The 15,065-nt window shown below is 44.3% G+C and overlaps 1 protein-coding gene across 2 annotated transcripts; it reads left to right on the forward strand.

Moving 5' to 3' along the window:
* The first annotated feature begins 672 nt into the window (after positions 1-672).
* mogs (mannosyl-oligosaccharide glucosidase) lies at positions 673-7,331 on the forward strand. Of its 2 annotated transcripts, XM_034231544.1 has the most exons (5): positions 673-773; positions 1,966-2,329; positions 2,936-3,159; positions 3,324-3,517; positions 4,798-6,568. In XM_034231544.1, exons 2-5 carry the CDS (start codon positions 1,981-1,983, stop codon positions 6,566-6,568), a joined length of 2,538 nt encoding a protein of 845 aa, XP_034087435.1. In that variant the 5' UTR covers positions 673-773; positions 1,966-1,980. The 2 variants fall into 2 exon arrangements, with proteins under 2 accessions (XP_034087435.1, XP_034087437.1); XM_034231546.1 differs by lacking the exon at positions 673-773 and having other exon boundaries at positions 1,981-2,329; positions 4,798-7,331.
* The last annotated feature ends 7,734 nt before the right edge of the window (positions 7,332-15,065 follow it).

Genomic DNA, 15,065 nt, shown 5'->3' on the forward strand with positions numbered 1-15,065 from the left:
TTATAAATTATAAAGCTTACAGTGTAAATAAGTGGTTGAGGGAAATTATGTTAACTGGTTCATATTTTGGAAACTGGTGTTATTTGCAGGACATTCATGCATGCATGCAGCTGTCCACTCAAATAGACTATAATGTTTATGTGTTGTATTCCTACATCACATTTGTACTCTTCACTTATTTTGGAACGGCAACATGTTTAAAACACTCCCCTAAACATTAACTTCCATTTCTATATTTCAATAAAACTACATATTTCCCTCCACAGTGTCATATTTGCATTTTTTCCTACTAAACTAATAGTTTTTTTTAACAAATATTTAATTTGAAATATAAAACTTTATTTTTCTTTTATTTCTTATTCATTTAAGGACATTTTTATTAATAATAATAATAATACATGAGACTATAGCGCTTTTCAGGAAACTCAACGACGCTTGACAGAATTAAAAAAAAGTATTATTACTTTATAATACCCCTGATGTTAACAAAATATATGATGTTCAATATGTTCTTGAATAAAAAAGGGAAAAATAAATATATATATATATATATCCCCTAACATATCATGTTTCCGATATATATATATATATATATATATATATATTTTTTTATATATATATTTATATATTTATAGGTCTGTAGACTAACGCCTACCTTAAACGGAAGTAGAAGAAGAAACAAAGTACACGTCAGTGGGAACGAGTAGTAACCAGGAAGTGGCTAGTAAGCTAGCAACGGATAATGAGCAGCTGAGACTTTGGTATTTTGACAGGTTAGTAATCATTTGCTCAATGAACATTAACCTAGAAGTACTTATTGGTTGCATATTTACTAGCTTCTGACTGATTAATGCCACATTAGATAGCGATAGCCGGTCGGTTTTGCTAAAAAATGATATAACGTTAGCACTACTAGCGAGTATCGTGCAGCAGGAAGCGCTGCATAACCGGGGCATAGTGGAGAGATACAGCGGAATCTGTCAGGAGAAGAGCAGGTGTATGTCCGGGCTTCTGTGCCATGTGTCTTACATTTAACAGGCAGAGTTTAAGTATAACATGCTCGCTGTACTTGCACCATTTTTGCCATCACACACCATGCAACGGTACCATAAGAGTTAACGTAAGCTAGCTAAACCGCTTATTTTAGCCTTGGAAGACGTTAACTAAATGCTATCGCAATTATTATACAATACTGTAATGTACTCTAGTAATGGTTAATATGTCCCATTGCTTTAGTGGACGAAACACTGAACTCCTTTGTGAGTGTATGTGGTAATGCTTAGAATAATGTTGCCTTAAATAACAGTCATTCAATAAATCCTACATCCATTTGTTTGAATATTTAGATTATTTCCTTATCATTGGCCCCCCCTTTCAGTGTTTGTCGAAAGAATATTGAAATAAATGATCGGTATACTCAATACAATTGATCAGCACGACACAAACTGCAGCCTCTCTAATACAGTTTAAACAAAATACAAAACATTAAAGGGCAGGATTTGTTTCAGGACTCGATTACACTGCATGTGTTAAGCTAGGTGTACCGTTTAACTAGCAACTAAACATAGCTATAGTTTACAGTGCAGACAGAAAAGCTGTTCAATTTCTTTTGTAATGCACCTGCAAAATGCCTGAATGCCTTATCTGTTTTTGTTGCACTGCTTTTTTGTCACAACCAATTTGTATGTATTTAGTTTATGTCTAACTTGGCTAGACCTTTGTCTATTTAAACATGTTGGTTTAATCAGCTATTCTCTTTCATATTAATATATATTTTTAAAAGAGAAATCTGAGTTTTCCTTTTTATCTTAATGGTGCAACTTCTCCATAACCAGTGTATTTATTTAGTTTTGTTTACAATAGGACTACCATTCTTGGTCTAAAAGCAATATTTAAATATTCATGAACATGTCATTGGTACAAAGCAAATACTTATAAATGCAAATATCTTCCCTTTGTCTCCAGCTTCAGCAGGGCAGGATGGGCAGGCAGAGGAAAAGGGTGGTGACCGGTGAAGCTGCTCCACCTCCAAGGATAGATGAGAAGCCCACTGCATTTCCCCGTAAAGAGAAGAAAAAGAAAGTTGATATTGGCAAAGTCTTCATCAACATCTCCATTGGCCTCTGCATATTCAGCCTGATCTGGTTCTTTTACGCGCTTTACATGCGGTCCAGTCTGTCCAAACGGGTAATAACGCTGCACCCGTCGCACCCTGTCCTGGACGCCAACAGCAGCAGTGCCAAAGTCTCCACGGAGAGGTTCTGGGGCTCGTACAGGCCTCAGGTCTACTTTGGCATGAAAACCAGGAGTCCCAGGTCCATAATTACAGGTGAGAGACATGTCGTATATCATATGCAAATGTGTCCATGTTTGGATCATGTTTGCTATGATGACAAAACGAGTTAAGCCCCACAATAATGAGTTGAAAACCACAAAGAGAGCTTTTTAACCTCTTAAACCTTACTGATTCTGTGCAATACAGTAAGCTTTATTTAAAATGTTTACATCATCTTACTTCAATTAATTAGAACCCAATTTGAAATGTATACAATGATGTCATAGGGTGAAATAAGGTGATTCAATCAAATCTTCAATGTTAAATTGCACTAGATCTGGGAAATAAGCCCAGGCACTTGTCAAATTCAAGAACATTTTGGACATAGTTCCTGGGACTGTTTACCTGTTTACCCTGTCAGCCAATTTGGAAGACCAATGTTGTTTATTAGTTGACAGCACAATGTGAACTGTATTTTCCGATGTTGAGTACCAACAGTTAATCAAGCACCACTGTTCTCAAAACCCTGTTGGCCAGTAACATGGTGCATGCAGCCAGTGAGTTTTGAGACTGAATCCTTTTCCAAATGTTGTATTTGTGCATCTTCTGTGTTGTAAACCACAACCAAATAACTGAACTTTCACTGCTACATCTCCCCAGGTATGATGTGGATGCGTCAGTTTTCTGACATGGACGTAAACCTGAGGCACACTTGTGAGCAAGGGGATCGTTTGCAAGGCTATGGCTGGATGATGCATGATGGGATCACTTTTGGGGTCCAAGAAATCCGAGACAACGATTTCACACTCACCACAGAGTTTGTCAAGAGGATGGGTGGGGGTCACGGAGGAGACTGGACCTGGAGGATCACCGCCAAACAGCATGTGAGTGTGATTGTTTGTTCAGCTTTATGAGCAGATATTACCTCACATGACCCACACATATTTTACTATGTGTTTAAAATATACCATCCAGTTGCAGATATGTCTTACGATGAATGTTTTTTTATTCAAGTTTTGATCATTTTTGTTTTGTCTTTGCCCACCAGAGCTCGGCTCCTCAAGCGCCAGTCATCTCCCTGATGTTTTACGCAGCAGCAGACACCCAGGGCTCACTGGAGGCTCACGTTGAGGATAGAAGCCGCCTCGCATCCATCACTGGTTTCTCAGAGGAGCTTGGAAACTTTAAGATCTCCTTCCGAAAGCCAGTTACGGGGGAATCATCCAGTGCCAAATATGCAAGGTAAGTGTTTGATTACAGGAGTAGGTGTTAAAATGAGCTCAGCTCCAAAAGAGCGTGATGATGGAAAAGGAAGCTGAAGTGTGCATGCTATAGAATGACTGCCAGTGCTCAGTTTGATCAGAATTAAAGATATGGAGAACAGAAAATTACTTAATATTTTTCCAAAAAATAACATACTTTTCTTTTTATGTGCTGATCCAAATAGTGAAATGATCAAACAGTGAGGGGTTTGAAAAGCCATGTGTTAATAAATCATTTATACAAAAGTAAGAAGACATCGTCATATTGCATTAACAGGCAATGGCCATTTCAACTGCATTTCAGGAAAAGAATGATGCATACAAAAGGAAAAAATAGGTGATTTTAAAGTGTGATGAATTACAAAATCTTATTTAGGTGTATATAAAACAACACATTTGAATGTCCCTGATTTGTTGATGTCTGTGGGACAGAATCGCTCATCGGGATGCTACATGGTAGTAATCATGTTGTTCTCTGGGTGAACCTACATTACTACTTGGGTAAAAACAAAAAACAACCACTAGATGGCAGGAAAAGCAGAGATTTTCAAAAACCAACTGAAGGTATTAGGTTTTCTTAATTCTAAAAGTCTTATGAGCATCCTGAGATACAATACAGCAGAAAGTATATCATATACAGAGGAAAATGAGCCTTTATGGCTCGTTCTGGCACATTTACATCGTGGACTCAAGTGCTCATGTTGATTAATGTGCATTTCCCTTCTTAAATAAACGATATATATATATATATATATATATATATATCCCTTGAAAAGCTTAAAAGAAACCGAGCCTTTCAAAAAGGGCTCTAGTCTTCTTCTGAACGGCACAGATGTCGTTTAGTGAAGGTGTTTATCTACCTTCAGAAGGAACTGTTGTTTCAGTATTTTTTTGATTCTCTGCTGGCAACACCTCCAGGGACCGACAATATTTCACACTTTGATGAGGGCCAGAAGAGACCAGCGTAGAAAATGAAAAGGTACAGTATGCACTGATAGAAAAAGATTGAGCAGTGGCTAAAGAAGATGGGTCATTTAAGTGGGAGCTTAATATTGGTTTACTGTCATTCTTACAATTGACTTAACCTCACCACTACAATATGAGACCCTCACGACTTAGGACACATTGGGCTTAGGCTTCACAAACATAGCTAGTGCATTTGAGATTTTTAAAAAATAATTTAAAGGTTTTCGTGATTGCTCTGATTTCATAGAATTTAAAAACACAAAAAAGTTGACAATAGTGTCTTGTCTTTTTCAGCTACAACTATCTTCAGACTGTCTCTCCTGGCTTGGAGAAGCTGAGTGACATTGTGAAGCAAAGTCTGAACCGCAGGTTTGTCTACAGCCCTCCTTCTGGGGAGAAGAGGCATTACATAGCTGTAGATACCTACAAGCCCCCCCACCACCAGAACCAACAGAAACCCGCTGACACCCGGAAAGAGGGTGCCTTCGTGCTTCACCAGGTGACCGTCCAAATGCCGTTTCAGATAGAAGTTCTGTTTGAGTCTGGGAGTTTCCACAGCCGTCCCAACCAACTGGTGGGCTCCGTGATGACTCAGGAGCTGGAGAGGAGGAAAGCGGAGTTCGACTCAAAGTTTGAGAAGACTTTTGGGCTGGAGAGCAAAGGCTATAGCCAGGCACATGTTAGGTTTGGCAAGGCAGCGCTCAGCAACATGTTGGGGGGAATGGGCTACTTCTACGGCCAGTCAGTGGTTCAGTCGGTCTACAATGAATACCCGCTCCTCTATCCCGAGGGGGCTTTATTCACAGCCGTACCATCACGCTCTTTCTTTCCCAGAGGATTCCTTTGGGATGAGGGCTTTCACCAACTGCTGCTGAGCAAGTGGGACCCCCAGGTGACACGGGAGTCTATTGCTCACTGGATAGACCTGATAAATATGGAGGGCTGGATCCCCCGTGAGCAGATCCTGGGAGACGAGGCTCGCAGTAAAGTCCCAGCTGAGTTTGTCGTTCAGCGTAACGAGAACGCCAACCCACCCACTCTGTTCCTAGCCCTTCAAAAACTCATAGAACAGCTACATTTCAATCCAGAGAAGGCAACATCTCAACCGACCTTGCCTTTCCTCCGACGGCTCTTCCCCAGACTGAAAACCTGGTTCGAATGGTACAACACCACACAGACCGGGCCCCTACCCAACTCATACCGCTGGCGTGGACGTGACAAGGACACCAATCTTTTCCTCAATCCCAAGACCTTGACTTCTGGGCTGGACGACTACCCTCGTGCCTCACATCCATCAGCAGAAGAGCGCCATGTGGATTTACACTGCTGGATGGCCTTATCCTCAGGCATCATGGCGAGTATAGCGCGGCTTCTAGGCGAGCCACATCAGGACTATGAGCTCACCCACCATGTGCTCAGTGACAACGACAAGCTGAATGAGCTCCACTGGTCAGACCAACTTAATGCTTTCAGCGACTTTGGCAACCACACCCAGGCTGTGTCCTTGCAGCAGGAGAAGGTGTACGTGCCTCCCGGACAGCCTCGCCATCAGTTCCCTGTGGCGCGCCTCGTGCGCTCAGTCCGCCGGGCCCCTAAGCTGCAGTTTGTTAATGCTTTGGGTTACGTTAGCTTGTTCCCCTTCTTGCTGCAGATTCTAACACCGGATTCCCCCAAACTAGAACACATCTTGCGTGACATGAGAGACTCCAACAAGCTGTGGACGCCCTACGGCCTGCGTTCAATCTCCAAGTCCGATCCAATGTACATGAAGCGAAACACAGAACACGATGCCCCCTACTGGAGGGGACCGATATGGATTAACATCAACTACTTGGCAGTCAGAGCCCTGCACCACTACAGCAACACAGAAGGGCCATACCAAGAGATGGCAGCTGCTCTTTATGAGGAACTCAGGACTAACATCATCAGTAATGTTTACAGACAGTATGTTGAAACAGGGTATATCTGGGAACAGTACAATGACGGCACTGGCAGGGGCCAAGGGAGCCACCCCTTCACCGGCTGGTCGTCCCTGACAGTATTAATGATGGCTGAACAGTACTGATACTGTAGATCGCATCTCATGTTTATAAGATATTGGCCCTCAGTTATCTGGATGTGACTGAAACCTCCACATAATCAGGTGTTAAGATCTAGTTACAGGTCTTCTCTCGTTGATAAAAGTCAACACACTGAAATAACAACATCCAGCTTGAAAACTAGACATTTATGACCACATTTAAGCATTTAACCTTTAATTAAAACCACAGGTTTCAAACAGGTATTCTCTGAAGGTTGATTTTCAAAGTGTAAGTGCAGCTACTCTGTCTATGTGGAGCGCAGCACAGTCTAGTGCTTCAGGTATACACTTAAGATTCATTTAGGAAACACTTAATGCACTCATATGCCACATGCAGTCTCATTGCTTCACATTGCAACATTTAATTATCACAGTATTTTATCTAATATGCAGGAAACCGCTGGTCTACTTTTCTTAGGGAGCATGCCTACAGGGTATATATTAACTCTTCATCAGATTCATCACAAGTCTTCATCTGGGAAAGTAAGTGAGGGCCATTATTCTTTATTGTGCCATTTCTCTTCATCATGTGTTCTCAGTTCTCTGTCTTAATGATTGGTCATTTTGATATTTCATTGTTTGATTAAAACAAATTATTTACAGTCTTGCTCAATATTTGTAAAACAACTGCTTCTTAAAGCAGCCATATTTTGTACACAGCCTGTAGTTTGACTGGCAGGGAATACAACAGACTGACTGTGTTTTTGTTTTGTTTAAAACAATAAACGGTTTGAATTATTTCTTTTGACATACTGTACTTTTTGGGTCATTTGTGTGTGACTTCCATGGATGTAAGCAGATCATGAATCTGAACCCATAGATACAATCTCTCCTTGAAATGCGCAAATAGAAACACTTTTTTATCTGTCGTGTCCTCACCTTATTGTTAACTCTATTAGATTATGTTGGTTTTCGTCAGAGTGTAAATAAACCAACCCACTGCTATAATCACACTCGACCTTGTTCTGACTTATGGTATTGAAATCCTGCTTTATCCGACCATTTCTTAGTAACTTTTGAAGTACTGTTACTAGACTACAAAGCATTAGTCAAAAGCTCCTGCAGCAGAAACCTATCTTTTAGTGCTATAGCCAAATTTAAGGAAGATATTCCACCAATACTTAACTCGATAGCATGTCTGCATGTAAGGGAGGAAACTTATACAAAATGTACACCACCCCAAATTGATCATGTTGTTGATAGTGCTACAGATGTGCTGTGAATAAAATTAGACTCTGTTGCTCCTTTGAAAAAGAAGAAAATAAAACAACATAGATTAGCTCCATGGCATAATGCCGAAACCCGCAAAATAAAGCAAAAGTCGAGACAACTTGAAAGGATATGGCGTTCCACTAAACTTGAAGAATCTCGTTTAATTTGGCATATTACTCTCAATGAATATAAGAAAGCACTGCGTAAAGCGAGAGCAGCCTACTACTCTTCATTAATAGATGAGAATAAGAATAATGCAAGATTTCTTTTCAGCACTGTAGCCAGGCTGACAGAGAGCCATAGCTAGATTGAGCCTTCTATTCCCATAGCATTACATTACATTACATGTTACTTGTTAGACGCTTTTATCCAAAGCGACTTCCATACTCAATACTGTGGGCAATCCCCACAGGAGCAATTTGGGTTGAAGTGTCTTGCCCAGGGACACAACGACATGCTGACTGCAGTGGGGTTCGAACCTGTGACCCCCTGATCCCAACACCAAGGCTCTATCCACTGCGCCACACGCCTCCCTAGCACTCAGTAGTAATGATTGTATGTGCTTTTTTAACGATAAAATTGTTACTCTTAGAAACAAAATTAACGACCTCTTGCCTTTGACCAGTATAGTGTTATCAACAGCTCCCGGAAACGTAAGTTCTAATATTACACTAGATAGTAAACTAGAATGCTTTTCAGCCATTAACCTTGAACAATTAAATTCAATGATTCTCTCTTCTAAACCATCAATGTGTATGTTAGACGCAATTCCAACTAAAGTGTTGAAGGAAGTTTTTCCATTAATTAGCACTTCTTTATTAAATATTATGAATATGTCTTTATTATCATGTTCCACAGTCATTCAAAGTAGCAGTGATAAAACCGCTTCTTAAAAAGCACAACCTCGATCCAGAGGTTTTAGCCAACTATAGACCTATTTCTAATCTTCCCTTCCTCTCAAAAATTCTTGAGAAAGCGGTCGCAAAACAGTTGTGTGATTACTTAAAAAACAATGATTTATTTGAAGATTTTCAATCTGGCGTTAGAACACATCATAGCTCTGGTTAAAGTCACAAATGACATTCTAATAGCCTCTGACAAGGGACGTGTCTCTATTCTTGTCTTGCTCGATCTCAGTGCTGCATTTGATACTATCGACCATGATATCTTATTGCAAAGACTAGAGCATTTAGGCATACAGGGGGCTGGTTTAGGTCCTATCTATCCGAACGCTCTCAGTGTGTACGTGTCAACGATGAATCTTCCACGCAAACCAAAGTTAGCCATGGAGTGCCACAGGGCTCAGTGCTCGGACGTATTTTGTTCACATTATGTATGCGTCCATTAGGCAATATTATAAGGAATCATTCTGTAAACTTTCATTGTTATGCGGATGATATTCAACTATATTTATCAATCAAGCCTGATGAAATTAATCATCTAAATAAAATTCAAGACTGCCTCAAGGACTTAAAAACGTGGATGACCTTAAACTTTTTGATGTTAAACACGACCAAAACTAAAGTTATTGTACTTGGCCCGAATAATCTACGAAACAAATTATCTAAAGATATACTAACTATGGATGGCATTCATTTGGCCTCCAGTGAGACTGTAAGGAATCTTGGTGTTATATTTGATCAGGATTGATCCTTTAACGCACACATAAAATCAATTTCAAGGACCGCCTACTTCCATCTACGTAACATTGCAAAAATCAGGCATATCTTGTCTCAAAACGATGCAGAGAAACTAGTCCATGCATTTGTTACTTCAAGGCTGGATTATTGTAACTCCTTATTATCAGGGTGTACCAAGAAGTCAGTCAAGTCGCTTCAGCTGATTCAAAATGCTGCAGCTCGTGTACTAACCAGTTAGGAAAAGGGACCACATTACTCCTGTTCTGGCTGCCTTACACTGGCTCCCTATAGAACACAGGATAGAATTTAAAATTCTTCTTCTCGCCTACAAAGCCCTTAATGGGCAGGCGCCATCTTACCTTAAATAACTCGTTATACCCTACTGTCCTACTAGGGCAGGGGTTCCCAAACTTTGCCATGCCAAGGACCCCCATATAGCATTATCGTCTGGCGGGGACCCCCCTGTTGCAATTTTTTTTTAAATGATCAGTACATTATGATGGATAATATGACAAATTAATCATACAGCTTAATACATTTTCTTAATATATATTTGTATTAATAATTAATAATCAGTTATTCTTCTAAAATGTTTTGTATTTATCTTTTGTTTGTCATTTATTAAATTCATTGTGTCTTCTGTTATGAACATTCTTAACACAATATTAAACAGTAATATCAACAGTAAACATATTTTTAAAGCATTTTTAAAGTGATTTCTGTCTTTATAATATTATATAATTTTGAACAGTAATATGAACAATTAACATATATTTTTAGCATTTTTGAAAGCTACTTATGCCTTAATAATATTATATATAATATTCAACAGTAATATTAACAATAAACATATTTATATTCATATATATAAACATCAATATTTGCTACATCCGTGCTCTCATCCAGCTGCAGAGCGAAATATTCACTAGCTCTCACTTGCTCCAAAAGCTGATCAGATACTCAGTTTCACTCTCAGTAGCTCGATTCTGATTGGCTTGAAGGGCGGTCGTGTGATTTAAAAAAAATATATATTATATATATATATATATGAATAAGTAAAAAATATTAAAAGATTGGCATCAAAGGACACATAGATTGATAGATATGCAGTTATTAATAAAATCCTCCAAAAAAATGTAACTTTAAAAAAAAAAGATTCCCCTTTCCCTCAAACTTTGCATGACCCCCCTGGCGGCCCCCCGGGGGGTCGGGGCCCCCACTTTGAAAAACACTGTAATCGGGCATTGCGTTCCAAGAATGCAGGGTTGTTGGTCGTTCCTAGAGTCTCTAAAAGTACAATGGGAGCCAGAGCCTTTTCTTATCAAGCTCCACATTTGTGGAATCAGCTTCCAGTTTGTGTTCAGGCGGCAGACAGACACCCTATCCGTTTTTAAGAGTGCGCTTAAGACCTTCCTTTTTGATAAAGCTTATAGTTAGGGCTGATTAGATTCAGCCCCTAGTTTTGCTAATATAGGCTTAGTTTGTCGGGGGACATCTTGTACTCTCATGTTCCGAATAACCCAGCTTCCCCAAATTTCTTTCTTTTTGGTGTCTATATACGCCGGGATCCGGAGTCATGGATGATCCTGTTGCTGCGGTCCTGTGTCCTGGATCGCGAGCCCTGGATCTTGAGTCGTGGCTGTGGTCCTGGATCATAAGTCCTGGATGGATATCCTCGTGGATTCATCTTCCTATTATACACACATGCATTTCCAAACATTTGAACTACCTATGTTGCAAATGTATTATCTTTTCAATTTACACACGGCATCTATTGCACGTCTGTCCGTCCTGGGAGAGGGATCCCTCCTCTGTTGCTCTCCCTGAGGTTTCTCCCATTTTCCCTTTAAACTGTGGGTTTTCTCCGGAAGTTTTTCCTTGTACGATGTGAGGGTCTAAGGACAGAGGGTGTCGTATTGTCATACTGATATTCTGTACAAACTGTGAAGTCCACTGAGACAAATGTAACATTTGTGATATTGGGCTATTGTAGTGCCGTGAAAAGAGAGTCGGAGGCGGTGTATTAAGAATGGAGTTCCAATCTTTATTATCCATTAATATTAGAGAGGTTAACACATGCACTGCTCTGCCTGATGAGCTAGCAGGAATGGCAGCTAAAGCTACAGGTGTTCCCCACTAAAGGGTCCGTGTGGCAACACAGTAAGCAAGGTGAATTATGTCCAATAACGTGTCACCACACAAGCCCCCCCAGAATTCACACATAAACAAAATCAGCATTGCGGGGAGGAACGACACACCGACCCCCACGACTCCTGAGCACGGGAGTCGGAAAAGTGACTTCCGCCTGTGCGGCTCCCGGAAGGGGAGGGACCGGAACAACAGGTCTTAAATCCGTGACAGGGGACGAGGCCGGCCCCGTCGCGGAGGTTGAGCCAGCACCACAGGCTGGTCCAAGTCCAGGTGAGCAGCCTTCACCCCGGTCCACCGAGACGTGCTCGGCCTTGCCACCCAGGTCGACCACCAGGTGCTTGTCCCCGTGCTCCAAGACCCGGAAAGGCCCATCATAAGGGGGCTGCAGGGGGCCTCTGTGCGCATCGTGCCGGATGAACACGTGCTCTGCCGAGCGGAGCTCTGCGGGAACCTGGGACACCTGAGTACCGTGCTGAGTAGTAGGGATTGGAGCAAAGGCCTCAGCGGCGTCCTGCAGGAAAGCCCGCTGGGCCGACGCCGACCAGGGAGCCGATGCGTTAGAGAGGAAATCCCCTGGAACTCTCAACGGCTGCCCGTAGACCATCTCAGCCGTAGAGCACTGCAGGTCTTCTTTAGGCGCAGTCCTCAGGCCCAGCATCACCCAGGGCAGCTTGTCGACCCAATTCCCGTCCTTAAGGCCGGCTTTGAGGGCCGCCTTCATGGAGCGATGGAAGCGCTCGCAGAGGCCGTTAGCCTGAGGGTGGTAAGCGGTAGTCCTGTGCAGCTTAACCCCCAAACCGCCTGCCACGGCGTTCCAGAGTTCGGACGTGAACTGAGAGCCCCTGTCTGAGGTAATGTCCGACGGGGTGCCAAAACGACACACCCACGTTGCAATGAAGGCCCGGGTAACGTCCGCGGCTGACGTCTAAACGAGCGGGACCGCCTCCGGCCAACGGGTCGTCCTGTCCACCATGGTGAGGAGGTAGGAAAAGCCCTGAGAGGAGGGCAATGGACCAACCAGGTCGATGTTGACGTGGTCAAACCTCCTCTCTGGCACCAGGAAACGCTCCAAAGGGGCCTTCGTGTGGCGGTGCACCGTAGCGCGCTGACAAGCCACGCACTCACCAGCCCAAGTCCTCACGTCCTTTTTCAGCCCATGCCAGACGAACTTCGCGGCCACCAAGCGCACCGAAGGCTTAACGCCGGGGTGTGACAGTCCGTGCACTGCCTCGAACACAGAGCGCCTCCAGCTGGCGGGAACGACAGGCCTGTGGAGACGTCACACAGGAGGGTAACGCCCGCGTCGCCGAACACCACGTCCTCCAAGCGCAGCCCCGCGCCCTCCACCTTCAGAGCCTGGACGCCGGGGTCTGTGACATGGTCCGCCGCCATGCGAGTATAGTCCAGTCCCAACTGGACGGCTCCGAAGACGACTCTGGAGAGGCAATCTGCAACCAGGTTCGACTTGCCAGCCACGTGCTTAATGTCTGTGGTGAACTCAGAGATGTAGGAAAGCTGCCGCTGCTGATGTGCCGACCAAGGCTCCGCCACTTTAGACATGGCGAAAGTGAGTGGCTTGTGGTCGACAAACGCCGTAAACTCCCGGCCTTCCAGCATGAAACGGAAGTGCCGCACGGCCAAATAAAGACCCAGGAGCTCACGGTCAAAAGCGCTGTACCTGCGTTCTCTGGGCGTCAGCTGGCGGCTGAAAAAGGCAAGCGGCTGCCAAGCGCCCTCCACCCACTGCTCGTGCACCGCGCCGACCGCGTAGTCCGACGCGTCCGTGGTGATGGAGATGGGAGCCGTAGATGATGGGTGTGCCAGCAAAGCCGCCTGAGCCAACGCGGTCTTGACCTCAGCAAAAGCGACGTCCGCCTCTGCCGTCCAGTCGATCGCCTGGTCGGGGGTCTTGACCTTCAATGCTTCATACAGCGGCCGCATGATGTATGCGGCCCGGGCGATGAAACGGTGGTAGAAGGTCACCATCCCCAGAAACTCACGGAGTGACCGGGCTGTGAGCGGGCGAGGAAAAGCCGCAACAGCCTTCGCCGGCAGAGGTGCCGCACCGCCCTTGGTGACGCGGTGCCCCAGGAAATCAATGTCAGACACCCCGAACTGGCACTTTGCAGGATTGATGATTAATCCGTACCGGCCAGATGCGCCAAAAAGTCCTGAATGGATAGCGGACAGGCATAGTGGCGTCGTTGAGTCGGCGGTAATCCCCGCACGGGCGGAACCCGACGTTCGGTTTGGGGACGACGTGCAGGGGGGAAGCCCAAGGACTGTCGGAACGGCGGACAATGCCCAGGCGCTCCATGGTTGCGAACTCCGCCGTCGCTACAGCCAGCTTAGAAGGGTTCAACCGCCGGGCCCTGGCGTAGACAGGAGGCCCCTCGGTAGTGACGTGGTGCTCCACGCCATGCTTAGTGGTAAGCGCAGAGAAGGTGGGCAGCGACAGGTCTGGAAACTCGGCCAACAGTCTGAGAAACGTGTCTGCCCTCGACAGCGAGCCCGACAGCCCGTCGTCATATGCTGCGCTGCCAAGTGTGCACACGAGGGAAGAAAACGTTAAGGCATCAGCCAAACGCCTATTCTTAACGTCCACTAAGAGTCCATGAGCACACAAAAAATCCGCTCCGAGGAGGGGAAAATAAATGTCTGCTGTCACAAAATCCCAGCTGAAACGCTGTCCTCCGATGCACAAACACATAGGCCTCACGCCGTACGTGCGAATGGGACCACCGTTAGCCGTCGTCAATCGCGGTCCGTGCCCACCCCGGGTGACGTCTTCACTCGACGCTGGAACTACGCTCCATTGAGCGCCCGTGTCACACAGAAACAGGCTCCCCGAAACACTGTCGCTGACGAAGAGGAGCCTGCACGTGCCGCCGACGCTCAGGGCCACTACTGAGCGCCGGCCCCTCCGTTTCCCGGGGGTTTGTAGCTGCACGGTAGGGGTGCAACAACTAATCGACTTAATCGATTACCAAATTAGTTGCCAACTAATTCAGTCGTCGATTCGTTGGTGACGTCATCACGTGTGTTTTACGCGCCGTTAAGCTCAAACGTTGTTGGTCTTTTTATCCGTACTGGAGACATTTAAAAAATATATGTCATGTATTATTGCTACAAAAACATTATATCGCAGTCTTAGTGTCGCCAACTCGTTTATAATATGCAAAAAGACAAAAAAATGCGTCTATGATGTATTTTCGATCTCTCTCCCCCGTCTGTGTGCGAGGGGGCGGGGCAGTTGACACACATGCAGCTGCTACATGCAGCAACACACACACGGAGGAGATGGCGGAGAGAACGCGCTCCGAGGTGATTACACTTTACCTGTTCGATGTGAACAATGCTCGTTGCCAATAGTGCAATAAGAGTTTAGCATGTAAGGGCGGGAACACGAGCAATTTGTCTAAACATTTAGCAAAAGTGCTCCACATTCAGACGGAGGAATGCACCGGGTTCGACTGTCT

The sequence above is a fragment of the Gymnodraco acuticeps genome, unplaced genomic scaffold, assembly GCF_902827175.1.
Source record: "Gymnodraco acuticeps unplaced genomic scaffold, fGymAcu1.1, whole genome shotgun sequence".
NCBI lineage: Eukaryota > Metazoa > Chordata > Actinopteri > Perciformes > Bathydraconidae > Gymnodraco > Gymnodraco acuticeps.